The sequence below is a fragment of the Drosophila subpulchrella genome, chromosome X, assembly GCF_014743375.2.
Source record: "Drosophila subpulchrella strain 33 F10 #4 breed RU33 chromosome X, RU_Dsub_v1.1 Primary Assembly, whole genome shotgun sequence".
NCBI lineage: Eukaryota > Metazoa > Arthropoda > Insecta > Diptera > Drosophilidae > Drosophila > Drosophila subpulchrella.
This window is the reverse complement of record NC_050613.1, coordinates 26901105-26919801: the sequence shown is the minus strand read 5'-3', so window position 1 is coordinate 26919801 and position 18697 is coordinate 26901105. Positions and strand designations below refer to the sequence as shown.

The 18697-nt window shown below is 39.4% G+C and overlaps 2 protein-coding genes across 2 annotated transcripts; one reads left to right on the top strand and one right to left on the bottom strand.

The window, feature by feature from the left end:
• Nucleotides 1-13772: 13772 nt before the first annotated feature.
• LOC119556875 lies at nt 13773-15486 on the top strand. Its single transcript, XM_037869351.1, has 5 exons — nt 13773-13914; nt 14076-14329; nt 14390-14770; nt 14944-15219; nt 15277-15486. The coding sequence occupies exons 1-4, from the start codon at nt 13887-13889 to the stop codon at nt 15184-15186; spliced, it is 906 nt and encodes a 301-aa protein (XP_037725279.1). The 5' UTR covers nt 13773-13886; the 3' UTR covers nt 15187-15219; nt 15277-15486.
• Nucleotides 15487-15845: 359 nt separating this feature from the next.
• Nucleotides 15846-16986, bottom strand: LOC119557254. Its single transcript, XM_037869938.1, has 3 exons — nt 16807-16986; nt 16183-16503; nt 15846-16101 (listed from the first exon to the last, which is right to left on the bottom strand). The coding sequence occupies exons 1-3, from the start codon at nt 16865-16867 to the stop codon at nt 15977-15979; spliced, it is 507 nt and encodes a 168-aa protein (XP_037725866.1). The 5' UTR covers nt 16868-16986; the 3' UTR covers nt 15846-15976.
• Nucleotides 16987-18697: the final 1711 nt, after the last annotated feature.

Below are 18697 nucleotides of genomic sequence, written 5' to 3'. Positions count from 1 at the left end.
GTTTTGATGGACAGACAATGTGCAGATTAGAGCTGGAAATCCGACGAGTGCGTCCTTAATGCGATTGCGACCCCTTTTTTTAATAGCGGGCAGGAAACCAGGAAACCAGGAACCAGTTTTCAGATCTATTCCCATTTGATATGTAAAAACGCACTCCACAGCCGGAATATCAAGTTTCGCATAATTGTCGGCCATTTTGGAGTGCGGCATATGCCGCAGAAGTTCGGTTGCAGGGTATCGCGTTGGATTCGTTGGATTCGGGCGGCTCGAATCGTCGGAGACGTGGCCCCTCCGCTTTTCCCTGGCTCTCCTGGCTTTTCCTTGATTTTCCACATTTTTTGCATTTTTTGCATTTTTTCCGGCCATTTTCCCCTGTTTTTTCCAGCTACTTTTGTATTTTTTCGCTTTTCCAGCAGGGGCTTAGGCGGAAGGGGGATTTTTATTTGAGGAAATATAATATTTTAACTGATTTGAGTCACGTGATTATCAAGTTAAGTTATTAGTAAGTGGATGTTAAAATAAATAAAATAAACATAAAAAAGTGATTATATTCTTTACATATTTGTTATATGTGGTACTATGTTGAAAGTCATCTCTACAGCTCCCTGGATTTTTTCAAGATCTATAGGCTTTTCCAATAAAATATGAACAACTAGTATGCGTCTTTAGTAAATATAAAGTAAATGCCTTGAAGTAGCCCTAAAACCCAGAATGATTTTAGATGGGTAGCGTAGTATCCCCTGTACAACCCCCTTGAAAAGGACGCCCCTGCTCCAATCGCGGCCCCATGACAACTCTTTTTTACCAAGCTTGTATCGCTCTCTCTCTATCGCTGTGGCACGCCCCGTCTCTTTCTGGCTGGAAAAACGGAGAGCGCGTCTTGGAAAATTCTCCCGTCCGCCGAGCGTTTCATGTTTCAATTTTGTACTACTTGTTTTCCTTTTTTAATTTTGCCTTTGCTTTTACCCCAGCCTTTTCCTTTCCACCCCGAAAAATGCCAGACAACGAGTGGGTTAAAAGGGGTGGTCCTTTGGCGGCACTGGGGACGCGCGGGGGTTAAGGGCTGCGGCAGCTGCGGCCACAAAACTAGTTTGGCTTTGGCTTTGCCAGAAAGAGAGGTCCTTCGTCCTTAGTCCTTCGTCCTTTGGCGAATATATATGCAGAGCGAGATGGCGCGAGTGGGCCGAGGGGCGGGGGTTAAACCATATTTTCCACCCACTTTTCTGGTTTTTCCTCTGGTCGGCCGTCTTAACCCGCCAAGGGTTGCAAATCAAAACGCGGTTTGCTGGTTTGTATTTCTGGCCAAAGTCGTCGTAACTTTTCAAGCATCTCTGTGCGGGAAAGAGATGGGCATATGGGGGTGCGAGCGAGACGGAGAACGCAAATGGGGTGGAGGGGGGCTGGTTAAAAAATAAAACCAAGGAAGCAACGCTCGACATTAAAGAGTTCTCAGCGCCATTATTGACACTTGGGTGCACCGAAAAGAAAGTAAATAGAAATACGGGGTTTCAAAAATATTATATAATAAATATGAAAAAACATATTTGGAGAAATTAAAATATTTTAAATTAAAGATCTATATATTTTAGCTAAACTCTTTTTCCTATTATCTTATTTTCAATCAATCTCACTTTATCTATTTGCTGTTTAATACCCTTTTCAGACAGTTTCTATTGTAATAATCACAAAAATGTACTATATTTCATTAACAATTTCTTCTGGATTAATCAAAATGATATTTTAAATCACTGATATGATATCCCAATTTATAGCAGTGTTCTTCGTTAACCCCCCAGCACCCCACAGCACACTTTTAACCCCTCTCACTGGAAGTTGTCAACTTGTATGCATAATTGCCTTGAATTTTTATGGCCAACTTTGCGCAGTTTTTTACGCTCTCTCTCTCTCTCACACTCTCTGCCGCCGTCTCTTTCGCACCCCCTATCGCCGTCTCCCTCTCTTGGGGCCGGGCCTGCTGGGTGGGCACTGTGGGGTTAAGCCATTTGTTTGCCGTTCCGTTGTTTGTGTGCAATTTTAGTTTGGGATTTTCGTGGCATTTTTGTGGCCTTTTGTCTGGTTAACCGTGGTTGGTTATTGGTCAACACAGAAAGAGATGGGGCTAGCGGGTGGGAAAGAGAGGGCGAAAGTTTGTCAATGGTGTAAACCGCTAAAAAAATATTGACTTGACCAAAAATGCTTGATTAACTCGCGCCTCGATTTAAATACGCACATTTAATCAGCCGACAAACAATGGAAGTCGGCCCCACAAACATATGTGACCACAGGGGTTATGGCTGAAAATCATGACGGCTATAATCGGTATAGGGATGTGGAAAATTGGGTCATAACTTGGGCCATTTTAAATTTTTGCTCTTTAAAACTTTAAATAAATAACTAATCAAATTATAAACAGAACAGAAAAAGGTTAAGCAAAATACTCTTTCAATTTAATGAATACTTTTTCATTTAAGTACCTAATAAGTGCTTTATAAAATTATAAACTGAGCAGTTATAGCCACAATCAATGAAATAATCAACCTTTAATTTCTTTCCCATTGAATCTCCCTCAAACGCCCCTTAAAAACACACTGCTCGACTTTTTTACACCTTAACCGCAGAGCAAAAAGAAACGAGAACACTGGGCGAAAAAAGGCGATCAGCGTGGACAAAGGACGATCGAAATTGTGGCTAAAAAGCCAAAGCCAGAAGGACAATAGGCCGTGGCCATAAAACGCCTGCTCCAGTTTTTTGACCAATTTTTAGTGCAGTTTTTTGTGAGGCCATCGTTTTTTCTATGGGCCAACAATGGGCCAGGATCGCTTCCAGCGAAGGACGAGGGATCCTGTGCAGCAATTATGCGGAAAAGCAGAGCAGGATTCCTCAACTTTGCTACAGTTTTTTCCACAGCTCGCCCTCTGTTTGCCCGTTTATGGCCGGGCTTGTTAAAAAAGAATCATAAAAATTATTTAGATCTAGATCAGGTCCACGGCGAGGCACTCATAAATCAGCCAGGACCGACCTACAAATGGCGAAATTCCCAGAAGCCGCAGGACTTGCGTAATAATTTGCATTTATATTTTTTTGTTCCTCCTGCGCCGCTTAGAGGGAATTTTTTGTACTTAGCATGGGTGTCATGGAGAAGTTGGTCTCTTTTTGCGCTGCTTCATTCATGGGCCATGGAAATTGGCCTAAAAATTACCTAAGAAGTGTAAAACGAGAGCAAGGACCATAAAGCACCCTCGGGCATCCTGCATCCTGCTGCGCCGGTGTCCTACTTTTTTGCATGTTTTTCTCGAGCAATAAAAATCCTGTCGCCGAGGATTTCCGAATTTTTTTCGCCCTAAAAAGATTCCGAGGGAGCCGAAGATTCGAACTAATTGAGGCGGGTGGTGTCGAGAGCCGTGCCTCTTTATGATGGATTGATCCCTAAACGACTCTCGCCCCTCGACTGACCTCATAAAAATTTCCAAAAAAAAACATATACCAAAAAAAAAAAAGAAATAGAACACTAAAAATTGGTCAGAAAACTGGAGCAGCTAGTGGAAAACTGCCATGCCTTTGTTGCCCACCTTTTTTTTTGCCCTGCCAGCGCCACCTGCTGTTTATTGCCAACATGTCGCGATTTTTTCGTACACCAGAAAAAACAGGAGGTGGGTGTTTGCATTCTAACCCCCAAAAACAGTGAGCTGCTCGTTAGGGCCAGCAAAAAACAAGAAAAAAAACAGAAAAGACAAAAAATAAACAGAGGGGGAAACAACGAAGGAAGTGGGGAATTCTTGTTGTGTTAATAATTTGACATTTTATTTGTCAAAAAGAGGCAACAAAAACTGCGCGGTAAACAATCAAAAATGCCAACACTTGGGCTATAAAAAAGCAAACAAGGCGCAAGGAGAGCGGAAAATGGAAAATGGAAAACCCGGCTTCCTCCAGCCGGCGTGAAAAGTTTGCACAAAGGGATTTATGACAGTAGTCAAGTGGGGAGAATGTGCAAATTCGCCAAATATTTCATCAAGAGTTGCGAAAGTCGCACTCTTAACCGTTTCATTAAATTGCTCAACATTTAATCAGGCGTTAAAATTGCTTAGGTTTTAATCAAGAATATTTTTAATAAATTAACAAGGCACTAAAGATCTTTGTAAAACAATTGAAAACCCCCCATGAAAATGGTACCCTGATTAGCCCAAACAAATTGCCGTTCGATATGGGGAAAATCAGCGAGCAAAGGTAAACTTTTACAGCCATTTTGCATTTTCATTGACCCTTCTGCGAAACCGAAACCAAAACTGCTCCCCACAGACTGCTGAAAGTAAACCCCAAACGGAATCGAAGTACTCCCCCGATAAAGCGCATAATCGCTAAAAATTCTCATGTTCATGTAATTTGTTTGGCATACGAGTTGGGATTGGTTCCCGGGGTGTGGTACTTTGGGGTCTGGGGCTGTGAAGGTGTCATAATATATGGACACCGATTGCATAAGGCTCTTCACACAGTCACAGGTGACGGGGGCTGCGATTTCTGTGGTGCTTTACAGGGTATTCTGGGGTATGATGGGGTAAGTCTATTTTTTAATAATGCTTCAAAATAGCTCTGAACTTTTACGGTTACATTATTATTTTTATCAAAAATCCCAGGTCAATTAACCATAACCAATTATTTTTGAGTTTTAATTTATATATTTTTGTATTATATAGTTTTTAATTTTTAATAACATAAGTAAAAGTCTTGAAAAACAGTCACATATTTTTAAAATGTTCTAGGGTGTCCTTTGGGTCCTTTGAGACCTGGAAAATTCGCCAGCTCGTTTGTATGCTTAGCATGATTACATTGGGCTACCCCCAAAGTCGAGTTCCGTATGCAAAACGTTTCGTGTTCGGTTGTTGTTTATTTATTCGCGCCTCCCGTTGCAAAGTAATCCTTTCCGGGGCTGCAAGTGCTCAACTGCCATTTTCCCCCTTTTCGATTTCCCGCCTTCCACCGCTTTCCCCGCTTTCCCCGCCTTTCGCCTTTCTTGGCCCTGTTTGCTGACATTTTCGCGTTTCGGGTTTGTCAGCAACGTCCTTGCCGGCTGTCATTCCATTTTGCATTCACAAGGAGTCGTGGCCAGGGGCGGGGAGAAGGGGGGGCCTAGAGTGGGGGGGTGGCACTTCCCAGGAGGGGGTGGACGGGGGTTTGGCAACACTCAAGCGGCACAAAAGGTGATTGCGATTGCGAATTCCGTTGACGTTTTTATGGCGCATTCAGTAAACCAAACAATTGCCAAACTCGAAGGCAACTCCTTCAGACACTGCAAAAAAAATAGGGTGATTACCTATTATTCGAAAAATATTTAGTTTTATGGGTGGGCCAGGATGGTTGGATTTCTTGTGTAGATTATTTTAATAAAATATTTATTATGATCAGAATGAAATATCTTAAAAATGTAATATAGTAATTCCCCATTATTCGAAAAATATTTAGTTTTATGGGTAGGCCAGGATGGATGGATTTTTTGTGAAGATTAAATTTATTATGATCAGAATGAAATACCATGAAAATAAAATATAATAATTGCCTATTATTCGAAAAATATTTAGTTTTATGGGTAGGCCAGGATGGGTGGACTTTTTGTAAAGTTTAATTTTAAAAAATATTTATTATGATGAGAAAGAAATACCATAACAATTCTGGAAATTTTTTTTTCATCCAATCGCTTAAAGATTAATATAACGAAATACTTCTTATCATTAGTATCTATTAAACAAAAGAAATATACAAAAATCACATTTAAGAATTTAAGATATCTAAAAATAAATGTAGTTTTGACCTGTAATACATTTTGAAGCCCTGTATTCCCCATTTAAAGAAATCACCTTTTTGGCTTTTAAAATAGCTGAGTGTATGGCATTTTTTCTCAGTGCCTTCATCCACTCCCACCGGCGAACACACACACTTACCTACCATTGTTGTTGACTTCAGAACTCAACTCTCAACTCCGCGACAGTTGAACATTTTTCGCCAAAACCGAACAACAACAACAAGAACACCGCCTGCAAAAGGACAAAGGGCAAAAAAAGGATTTGCTCGAGCATGAACACCCCCGCGCATTTGTTGTCCACTTTTTTTTTTTGCAAATTTTTATGGTTTGTTTAACAAAACGCAACGTTATATAAGCGGCAGTGGAGTTAGCCGGAAAACAGGAAGGGAAAAATAAAAGGAAGGATTGCAAAGGATGGAAGGGATTGGCAAGAGTTATCGGGAAAGTGTCCTTGACTTGCGAGCTCTCGGCGAAAATAGGAAAATGCCCAAGGAAACTGCGAGGAAACTGCAGAGAGAGTCGCAATATTAACTCGAATATTCCGCGGAAATTTGCGTTCATGTAATGTTAGCTTCTTCAATGAATGCCGGAAAAAGGGATAATGTTCTTTGTATTTTTTTAGAGATTGTTAAAGGAGTAATAAACGTTAAAAACCCTTGTTGTAGGATTGGGAAACCTTTAGTTTCCTTAAAATAAAAATAAAAGATCAGGAGAAATAATAAAAATAACTATTATCATGTCTTGTACTTAGATAATAATAATTTGTAATATAAAAAGGGATATAATGAGTACTTTTTCAATCAGTTCCAAGCTAATCTAATATTGTTTTGTCTTAAATGCCAAACATTTATTTTTAGCAGTCACATACATCTCTCTAACCATTTAAAATCATTTTAATGAACACCTAACCGTTGCCAAATAAAATAGGAGAACAAATTCCCACAATCCCATCCACAAGTCCGTTGAAAAGGTGGCCAAGATCGCCTTAAGGAAAATGCAAATCCCGTCTTGACCGCTGTCAACTGTCCGTCAGAATCAGAAAGAAAACCTTATGTCGGGCAGGGTATCATTAACACAACAGCTCGATTTGGGCCATAAGGATTCAGAATTCTGGATTCTCAACAGCCCAACATCCCATGTGGCAGACTTGAGTGGCCACTTGGCTTTGGCACTCATGTAAATCGACACAAATCGCTCGACAAATTTGCCATAAATCCGTATCATTTGCCCAGATTCTCATTTCGCCAAATGTCAAATGCACATTAACGGGGACACACACACACACACAGGATATTTTGATGGGGGTTGCGGAAAATGGGAAAACGGGAATTTGGTAAGGGAGGGAGGAAAATGGCAATGAGCATGAGATTGCCAAACACCAGCACACCCGGAAAATCGGACAAAGTCGGACAATGAGTGACAGGCAGATTGCAAAATTGAAAATATGACAACAGAGGATCCGATCCCCCGATTTTTGGGAAAAACCCGCTCCGCTGCTTAGGGCGCCCTTGCAGCCAGCCAGCCAGCCAGCCCCTGCCATTCACAATTTTCCGACTTTTCCTTCCTTCCGGCCCGGCCAAAAACTGTTTGACAGCCAGTCGAAGTTAAGCCCGATGATTTCTGAATCCTCAATCCCGAGTCCCGAATCCGATTTCGATTCCGATCCCATCCATCTGACCAGCCGACAATTGAACATATTTCGCTGACATTTTAATTAATTTGACACTCGGTGCGGAGGTTTCGTTTCGGTTTCGCTCTCGGTTTCTTCCGTTTTATTTTTTTTTTTGTACTTTCCGGGGTTTTTGCTTTGGGCGCAGGGGGATTACGCGGCGTTTGCCGGTTTTTGTCAGTTGCAACATTTAATAAAACTTAATCACCAAATTAAGTGACAACGGCGACAGTTTTGGGGGATTCAAATCTGTATTTGTAGGGGGTTTCATTTGGGAAAAATAGTTAAATCGATTAGGTTAATCCATATAAACTAAAATTACATCCTTCCGCCCTTATCTATTATTAGATAATAATTAACTTTACCAGCTAATAATAAGGTCCCCTTATTTATATATAAGTTCATTTTATAATTAATATTATTTCTATATTAAAATAAATTAGAAAATATTAATTTGTTTCTTAAAATTGTCAAGTTAATCAACTCGATTCGAAATCATATTTCAATTTATTTTATAGAGCCCCAGCTCACTGTGAAAATATTTTTGGAATATTTCTCTAATAAATATATCAAATTTATCGTAATTATGATATATTATATCATTCAAAGGTGTAGAATGCATATATTTTATTTTCAATTTTATACTATTTTGCAGAGATTTTTATTTATGATTTTCCTTCTAGATGGACCCAAGAAACACCGACTGATCCCGACTGATTTGAATGTTTTGAAACTTCCCTAATCGCCCCGCCCCGCGTAACTCTCGTTTCCCAAATTTTCGGTGACCATTGCGATGAGGCGCGTCCGAAGTCGGCTAATTAAAACTAAACCCTTTTGCACGGTACCCACCCACAGAATCGGGAATTGGGAATCAGGATTTGGGAACTGAAACTTCGGGCGAAGGACCCGCGTTAATTGCCGACTCTTCGAATGCATATATGTAGAGCCGAGCGGAACCAAAGTAAGCCACACTTTCCGGAAAGCCGGACTAGCGGTCCGATCTGCCAGGATCGAAAGTCAAAGTCAAAGGATTAGGGATTCGGGGCTCGGAGTCCTGAATCCGAGGATCACTGGGCGAAAGGGGTGCGGCTGTGTTTTCAAAATACTCGTAAACAAAAATCGCAAAAGTGCTAGGGGCAACGCCCAGGATTCCCTGCACATATATGTATATATGCCCTTTCCCTGGGACTTCGATTTCCATTTCAATTTTCTGGTGGGCGAGGACGAGAGTGTCCTTGCTCGCGACCGCGGGGGCTGCCTTAATTGCCTGCAACTAATTATGAATAGTGGCAAAAGGAGTGAGGCCGGCCGAAAAGGGAAATCTGCCGGTGGAATATCGGAAAAGGGAGAAAAGTGGTATGGCACTACTGTTTGTCCTTGCCGCGATTGTCGTCATTGTTGTTTGCAATTGTCATCTTTATAGATGATGCCATTGTCCCTCGGCCGCCGGCACCCGTAAAATTCGGCCGGATTAGTGGCGTACAGCTAGCGAAAGGATTAAAACGAAATTAGAGGCAGGTAGCTATGCCATGGCCACGGGAAAATCGTGCAGCCTAGGGAAAATCGGGAAAATCGAGCCAACGAAAGGAGAGAAGCTCTCCTTTGGGCCCTTTAAAAACGTAATTGAAATTAATTATGCGGGGGCCCTTAAGTGTGCGACCTGTTCAATTATTCAAGCGGCGAACTTTAAGAAGTTTTTCACACCCCCTTTTCTCGAGCAGGCGACAGATTCTCATAATTAATGCAGGGGCGATGGGTAAAACGAAAGGGTTAAACGAATAAAATGAAAGAGTCGAACATGGAAATACCCTTTCTAATATCATTAAATATATTTCAAGTGCCCAAATTTCGACTGTAATACTGATATAAATAGACATTTCTGTTCGAAATGATAGTCCCTAATTTTCGCGCAACTAAAATCAGTATTTCGGTCGACAAATTGTGATAGGAGATCGGAATAACGAATGTGATACTTCGTTGAGCTCGTAATTAAATTCCCAATCAACTGGCATTTAAATCTGAAAAATTAAATTTTTGAAAATTTTTCAAAAAAACAGATGATACAACCCCTTAAAAAAATCCAAAAATTGGTCAAAGAATAAATTTCCCGAAAAGTGATAGAGATCGATAGCCTTGGTTGTTGTCGGCTTATAACAGTCGGTTTTTTTGTTGTGCGCCCAGATTTGACTAAATTACGACTTAAAATCGGCTTAAAAATACGGTATTTTTCGTCTAAAAATAGTCCTCCTTTATTTTGCACAAAAAAATCAGTTTTTTCGTTGACAAATTGCGAAATGGATCCAGAATAAGTAATGTCATACCTCGTTGAGCTTGTAATTCAATTCCCAATCGATTGGCATTTAAGTCTAAAAACTTTAATTTTTGGCCACTTTTCGCAAAAATGGATGATTAAAAAAAATCCAAAAATTGGTCAAAAAATAAATTTCCCAAGAAGTGGTAAGGATCGATAGCCTTGGTTCTTAACTGCTCATAACAGTCGGTCTTTTTGTTGTGCGCCCCGATTTAACTAAATTACGACTTAAAAACGACTTAAGAATAACGTATTTTTCGTCAAAAAATACCATTCCCTATTTTTGCACAAAAAAAAATCAGTATTTTGATCGGCAAATTGCGAAATGAGGTCAGAATATGGAATGTGATACCTCGTTGAGCTCGTAGTTAAATTCCCAATCGATTGACATTGAAAACTGGAAACTTTAATTTTTGATCAATTTTCGCAAAAATAGGTGATGTAAAAAATGCAAAAATTTGTCAAAAAATAAATATCCTAAAAAGTGGTAGGGATCGATAGCCTTGGTTGTTAGCTGCTCATAACAGTCGTTCGTTTGGTTATGCGCCCCAAATTGACTGAATAACAACATAAAACGGCTTAAAAATAACGATTTTCTCGACAAAAATATAAATTCATATAAAATGCTATAAACAATTTGAGCCTTAGCATACAAATAAGACATAATATTAAACGCTATTCGTAACCCTTTGCGACTCCCACAGAAAGTCACAATGTATCACCGGCGAGGGTATAAAAACCCCAGACAAAGTTTCCCAATCCCTTTTCCAGCTTTTTTAGGGGGTGTCGTGGGATTTTTCAAGGACAGCTCGAACCGCATTACGAACCTTAATGCCTGGCTTGTGCATTTTTTCCTTTTGGCTCATAAAACGGCGCTTAATGCGACTCTTGTCAATAATCAATTTTCGCTGAGCCGCTTCGCCTAATAATGCCAATTTATTTTCATGGCTGGAAATAAGCGCAGAAAACCGGAGCACCACCCAACAGAAAGGAAAGGGGTTGCAAAGCGGTTACATGTGAGGCATACACACACGTGAGCGGAAAATGCCGGCAATTTATCTGTTTGATTTTCAGATATGCCAAGACTAAGTCGTGGAAAAATCGCACAAGATAACCGGAGCGACATCCGTATGGGAATCAGTCAGGGATATGCTGGATATATGTATAAGACTCCCTTAAATCCATGACCTGATGGGAGAAAGGATTGCAGGAAAATAGGGAAATTAAGATATCAATCAAATAGGTGTACTAAATGGGTATACTAAGATGTACTAATATTGATTTTGATTTTCCTCATAAAATATTGTTCATTTTTGTGAACTAATTATACGAAAATATCAATACATAATATGTACATTGCACATATATTTTTAAAATGCCTATTTTTAAAAAACAAAAACTAGAAAAAAGATCTATGCCTCTAAAAATATGTTACATAAATTTATGAATATATAAAAAGGTTTTTGATTTTCGTTATAAGATATTGTACTAACAAATTTATTATAATATTCATATGCTAGTTACAAAAAATTATATTTACATTTTTATAAAGAATAATTTTTTAGATTTTCATTTAGGCCTCTTTTTAATACCCCTTATGTGTTAAAAGACATTTATACATACATATATATAATAGAAAAAAATATAGCAAATTATTTTGGATGGTTTTATTTTTTTATTATGCATTTTTACAGCAATCTATATTTTTTAAGTACCTTAAAAATCAAAAACAAATACTTTTAGTTATTTTTGGTTTTTCAGGTTTCGTTTTAGGATTTTCCAAGATACCCCCTGACTCGACTGAGGTTTCGAGTGCACTTTCGAGTGCTTCTTGACCTTTAAAAGGAGCACTCTCCAGGACGGCGGTTGTCATTCATGAAAAAGAGACATCTTCATCGGCAGATGCCACCCAAATTGGCCAAACTCTTTGTGCCCGTTTGGGCCATTAACTAATGGCCAAGATTGAGGACAAAGCCAATGCAGGTGGCCCTGCCACCTAAGGTCCTTTGAGTGTTCTGACCAGTTCTGGCCAAGAATGAATGCCAGATATTCTCGTGTTTTTCTCCAATGGCCACACACATGCAGAATACAGAGTACAGAATACAGAGTGCGGAAAACACAAAACACACCTCACCTAATGACAACAATTAGGGCAGCAGGAATTTGCTCGGTGACTAAACAAGATTTCCCCAGGATTTCGGCAGGACACTCGACAACATAATCAGGCAGCCAACTGCCACGTGGGGTGCCCGAAATGACAAAAATTCACAAATGCCCAAAGCATCGGGATCGGAATGGGAATGGGAATGGGAATGAGAATCGGCATCACCAGGACATGCACAAATGGCGCAAAAATTGCAGACACTTCAATTATGAGTTGGGTAAATATTTTTGTGCAAACAACGCAACAGGATATCAATTCACCGAGGCATTATCGAAATCTGCCCATGTGCAATGTGAATAACTCAATTTGACACAAAAAGTCAATGGATGAGCAGAGCTGCGAATCGGAATCCAAGGAAGCCACCCCGGAAGCCAAGGAAAACAGAAAGGAACTCGAGGACCCCGCATTGTTTTGCCAGATCGACGGGGAACCTGGCATCGAAATATATAGGTATATGGATTTTTTATAGGAAGGTTCGCTAAGGTCACTGGCAGAAATAGATGTTCTTTTTGTTGGGAGTTACACTTCGATTTTATTGCAAATGTAAAAAGTATTATCTGAATAAAATAATATATATATTCCTAATACGACCATGACTATTTTTGTATTATCAAGAAAATTATAGACTATGCCGACATATACGTATATAGATCTTTTGTAGAATTGTTTGCAAAGGTCACTGGCAGAAATAGATGGCCTTTTGTGTTAGGTCTTTTATCTCGATTTTCATGGTTATAAAAAAAATATTATCGCAATATCTCATATTCTCTTAGTTTATCTAAAAAATTATCTTTTACATTTGATATAATCTGAATCATAAATATATATATTACCCAATGCTTATTTATACTTATATTATTTTTTTTTTATAATTGTTTTCTTCATATGATTAAAAATGTATTTAAAATGTTTCCAAACAATATCTGCTCTCATACATTTCATATATTGTTTAGGCCATACAATATAAACAGCTATGTTAAACAAATAGATATTTGTTGTCTAACAGCTATGGGCCTATTTTCATACAGATGGCTCGCTATTGAATCAACAAACATTACTATTTATACAATTGATATTTGATATTATTTTTGTTGGCGAATTTGGTTCCGCTATTAACAGGCCCGGTCTTCATTTTTTGCGCACACTTCTTCGGGCAGCTGTTGGGCTGTGTGGGCCTTCTGCCTGGATTTACGGCTAAGGATCTTCGGGATCGGCATCTCGGATTGCGTAAGCCATAAAAATCCAGGCCAGGATCCTTCTGCGAACGAGGATCCTCGCGTGTCAGCCTAAAAAACTGGAACTGCACGCAACTGGAGGAAAAAATGAACACACAAAAAAGCGAGGCACAAAAAGGATATATCCACGCGTCATAAAAAGGCGAGGAACACTGAATTCCGGTGAAAAATTGAAAAACTCTAGACAACATTACGCAAAACGCAATCGGCGAACCGAGACTGTAAATCAAATAATAAAAAAATCGCCACGAGCGAACAAAAAAATAACGAAACTTGCCTTGGTTACGGTGAGTCTTGAGTTCAGTTTTTTAGTTCTGTAGCTCAGTTTTTTCTTCCGTCGATTTACAGCGAAAAAAATGGGAGAAAAAACGCGAATATCTTTTTTATGATCCTGGGATTTATGACCAAGGTCTAGATGATGTAACCGTAGGATCGTCAGCGAAAATGGTTGCTAATGAGGTGTTGGATAGAAAAGGGAGGGCAGATTATAAAACTATTACTGGAGTTTCGAAAAACTCAGTTTAAAACCTGAAAAAAATTTGTAGCCCCAGTAGCCTACGTTTTCTCATTTATTAAATGTGGAAAGAAAGTTGCCGTTGACTTAGTATTCGTCTACAAATGTAATCGGAAAGTCCAGTTTTTTTTCATTCTAGCAGTATTCGGATATTTCTTACAACTAAATTTCTCAATCTGTTTTTTAAATAAATATAAAAATGCTCCGTAGAGGATTCAAAGCATTAAGTGAGTAACATAAGTTCTTTGTGCGCGGTGCATTCGTTACATTTGGTTCTTTAGAATAGAGTGGTTATGACATCGGTGTTGAATCTTCTGCTCCTCTTCCAAATTTTCTTTTAATTTGAACAATTTCTGATTTTTCCGTTTTTTTTTCTGTTTTTTCCTAGCAATCCGACCTATCGCAGAGTCGTGTGGCTTACTATTCCGCAACTTCTCGGGGAATTCCCGGAAGAAGCCGAAGTTCGTGAGGCGCCCCCCTCTAAATCCCAAAACCAATTTCTTCAACTGGCCAACACTCCAGAGATTCCCGGCTGATAGAGTCATCGATGAGCAGGATGAGAAGCCCTACTCCACGTTTAAAATTGACACCAATCGTCTGCAGGAAATGTGGCAGCAGACTAGAATAGCTGCCAGGGAGCAGGTTGGTTGAAATAATAGTCATTAATATAAAATACCCAATTTTATATGATCTGTCAAGCAGAACAGCCTACGTGGCTATCAACCTGCCAATCCCGACTTGAGCTCCGATTCTGAGGATGTGATCAGTGCTCTGGACAAGGTGCGCCAAATCGAAGAGCGCCGCAAGATCCAGAACAGGATGCGCAGTCTCATGGAGGAGCAGCAAAAGCTGGAGGAGCGGAACCAGGATGAGCTGGATCGCATGATCCCCAAGAAGGAGGTGCTGGGCGAGCGTGAGCCTTCCAGGCAACAGGCCGTTCCCAGGGAGTACTCACCTGTCCGGAACCAGGAGAACACCAAGCCAGGCTCCTGGATGTCGGCCACCGTTTTGGCAGCAACGGGAAAAATCCAGCAGCACCGGTACATGCAAAGACCACCCAGGATGACCACTACAAATTACCAGGTGAGTGCAAAGATACCATACCATATACATATAAGCATATAATATAATAATAGTTTTGTTAAAACCAAACTTTATTATTAGAATCCCTATTCCTAATGTTTAGTAATCTCACAACTGTTTGATTTCCAATATATGATGTTTATACAATGATTTAATTTTATTCCTAATTCCAGACTGAATCGCAGTCTGAGATCCCGGCCCGTCCAGAAATTCCCAATGCGGCATCCGGCAGCAATTCACCACCGTCGAATCAGGCCAAGATCAGCCTCCAAGAACTGGCCAAGTCCGTGGCGGAGCTGCACAAATTCCGCGCCGAGGAGATGGACAAGACACGAACCCGGGAGGAATACTCCAGGGAATCAGCCTGCTTGAAACTTTGCGACCTCTCAGCTCTCGGCAGAATAAGACATCACTAGGCCGCGCGAAAAAGGAGCACACCAAATTATAGAGCAAGTCTTTAAGGTCCAAAGTCCCATATATAACCTTGACTTTACTCCCCTTCACAGGAAGCTCTTCAAATATATCCGCATAAAACCGTAATTATCAGGAGTGGTCTGAAACCCATGTAGATCCTGATCGGCAGCGGAGTTTTCGACTTGACAACTTGTACCATTGGACCACGCATCATATTACAGGATTCTCGTAAAAAGTAAACCCTTTAGGATAGATGGAAAAATTTGTTGTATTTTAATACTTGATATAAGTAATTGTAAAAATAAATGTATTTTAACAAAACCAGAAACGACGTATTTTTATTATGGGAGGATCATCATTTCTTAAAACACTGAATGGTTTAGGAATAATATTTTACATCTGCTCAAAACCGTATAACTTATCAGGAGTGGTCTGAAACCTATATAGATCATGACCAGCAGCAGAGTTTGCGACAAGACAACTTGTATTTTGGGACCATGCAGAATGTTACTTTTTCAGAGATGTATTTAACTTGGATCTGTTGTCCCTTTACGTTTTAATATAGAATTTATAATGTTTCTTAATAGGGTAAAAATGTTTCAGATTTATTAACCACCCCCATTTGGAAAAAAAACCTGAAAAATATTAAAAAACACAACAGTTGATGGTAACTAGACATTGTACTTAAAAAAACGTTACAAAGTTACAAACATTTGCGTTTTTTTAAATGTCTTCGAGCTACCGCTTGAATGAGATCCATAGTATACGATTTAGATGCCTCAACGATATGCCTCATTTGTTTGAGTCTCCACTCTTCGGAAAATCCCAGGGGTCCTGGAAGAACAGCTTGGTAAGGCGCTCGGTTATGGCACAAGCGCTTTGTTCTTGAGGTTTTACAGGACCCAAGCCTAGGATATCTATAAAAGGTGAATAAGTTCATAGAATTAGTAAAAATGATATGAAAGGTAAATGGGATGTTCCTCGAACTATGAACTTACTGACTTTCTCCATTACGGATGGCTGTGGAGCAATATTTCTCAATCGTGCAGTCTTGTACATTTTGCGAGCACTTTTGGCCAAATCGGTCATCGATTTTCCGTACTGCTGGAATGCAGTGTTCACCTCGTTCCTAACCGATCCCGGAAGATTACGTCTGACCAGACTTACGGCCGTAGGAAGGCGGTCGCCAGCTTGGATGCCACGCCATCCACCGCCGGCAGTAACATCCGCCTCCTTTCCGGGTACATTCGACTCCGGGATCTTTCGGGCGTTTAGGGCCTGCATGGCCAGGAAATAGCGCTTAGTGCTATAGGCGCAAGCTGTGATAAATAAAAAAATATATAAAATTAACCGTTTTATCAGCAGAAAAATTATATCGCAATGATCTTTTGAATCCGCGGTCGGCACCGAATACACTGCTTGAATTTTATCAAATACAACCCGTAGGAAAAGAAACGTTACAACAAATGGACAACGAAATATCTTTAATATATTTTTTAACCGTCAAATATGCGATTACGTGCCCGTCTTTCAAGGATAATGTTATATAAAATCAGCGATATAATTTTGAAATTGTAGTAGTGTGAACACCGAAACGTTTCGGAAATCGCCGACTAACTCACTTTGCTGAACGGAACGCGTTATGTTAAACAAACATTTGCACATATCTTTTTGGGGCTGCATCGTTTTTTACTTTTAATACTCTCAATAATTTTAACAAAAAAATAAATTTTGTGATATTTTCTAGCTGACTTAAATTTTGTGAAATTTCTGATCTTACTGGGCTGGCAACTAAAAACACAATGAGAAATCTCCGAGAAAACCCTAGGTAGTAAGGTTGAGTTTGAAAGCAGAGGCTCCTGAGTTTGCATTAAAAAAATATGGAATACCAAGGCTAACCTGATTTAGATATTCAATATACCTGACAATAGCAAGATCAAAATTATATACACATATATTAAGAACTTATAATATGAATATTGAGAGCCATTTTAGGGAAGAAGCTTAGTTAAACTGTTTTTCAAAAGGGGATTTCTTCTACAACAACCCCCGAACTAGTCAAGTACTTCTTAAAGCCATGGTGTCGCAGCAGTGACACCCGCCTGAAATTGGAATATCTCTCTTAAGTGATCCCGCTCTCGAGTTCCGATTCCGAATTCGATTTACGGGGTCTAGGGCTCTCGATGACCTTCTTGTGAGTGGTGCGGAAATGGGGAACTACCCCTAAACTGGGACCAGGGCCATATAATTAGAGTAATTACCTCAACAGCCTACTAAATTCGAGAAAAATGCAAACAAAAATTAAGAAATCACAACATTTATATCCCCCTGTCAACGAGCCCCGTTCGATTCCAGGACAAAAGAGTCCTTTAGTCGTTCGACATATATATGTATGGAGAGTCCCTTGTGCGCCGGGACCGAACAATTGATGCCATCTAATGACAGGGTGGATTGCAATTTTTCGTTTTAATTCCAGTGCCAACTTCTGTTCGCTCTTCCCCCCCAAAAATGGAAAAAATACAACGAAAATGTTTAAAGTCTGCTTTGAAACTTTGCAGTTGCATTGTCAGGACCTCGGGATCGCCTGGTTATAAATTACGTTTGGCGGGCAACTTCCTTTCGGGATGCCGGTTTCTATTTTTCGGTTGTTCCACCCTTTAGTCTCCTGATGATTGGCAAAAAACTAGCAAAAAAAGAAAAGGATGCATATGAAATGCAGTCATTAGTGCCGTGGTCAATGCAAAAATGCCGATCATGCTGAGGTACAAATGTCCTGCCCAGTTTACACGGAAATATTTTGCCTCGGGCATAATTAACGCCTAATGAAAATATTTTGGGTCGGCAGCCCTTTGAAGACGGCGGAACACACAGACAGGAAAATTCTATACAGATATTTGTTAGCTGGAAATCTTTTGCGACACCAGAAAAGAATCGCTAATCATGCCGGCAAGCTAAAAAGTTGAAGATCAAAAACAAAAATTGTGGGTGAGCAATACGAACACCGTTATTTTACTTATTAACATAAAAATTAAAAAGAAGGTTTTATTATATCTTTGGAAAACTAAGAATTCAAATGGATTATTTTTAAAATAATAATTATTATATCTTTGGAATGGCCAATTTTTTGAATTTGTATCTTTTTTGGGATCTCAATTTTTAGTAAAATAATCTTAATCTATAAAATAATCTTAGTGTTTCAGATGACGCTTTAATATTTCTCCAATAAAATAAAAATTTTGTGACATTCTCTTTAACATAACTATTGAAAGCTGGTTATAAAGGATATAGATTATAACGATGTTTAAATTTTCTTAATGAATCAGATCGAAATTGGTTTTTTGAAAATATAAAATATTTTTAGGAGGGTATTTCATTGGGTATATTTAACCATTCTTCATATTGAAGATTGGGTTCTGTAATTTTTACCAAGGAAGCTGCCATTTTTGGGTTGTGCAATTTACCATTAGACAGCCGAATACTGATTTGCTGGGCTCCAGTGCCTACTAAGTTGGT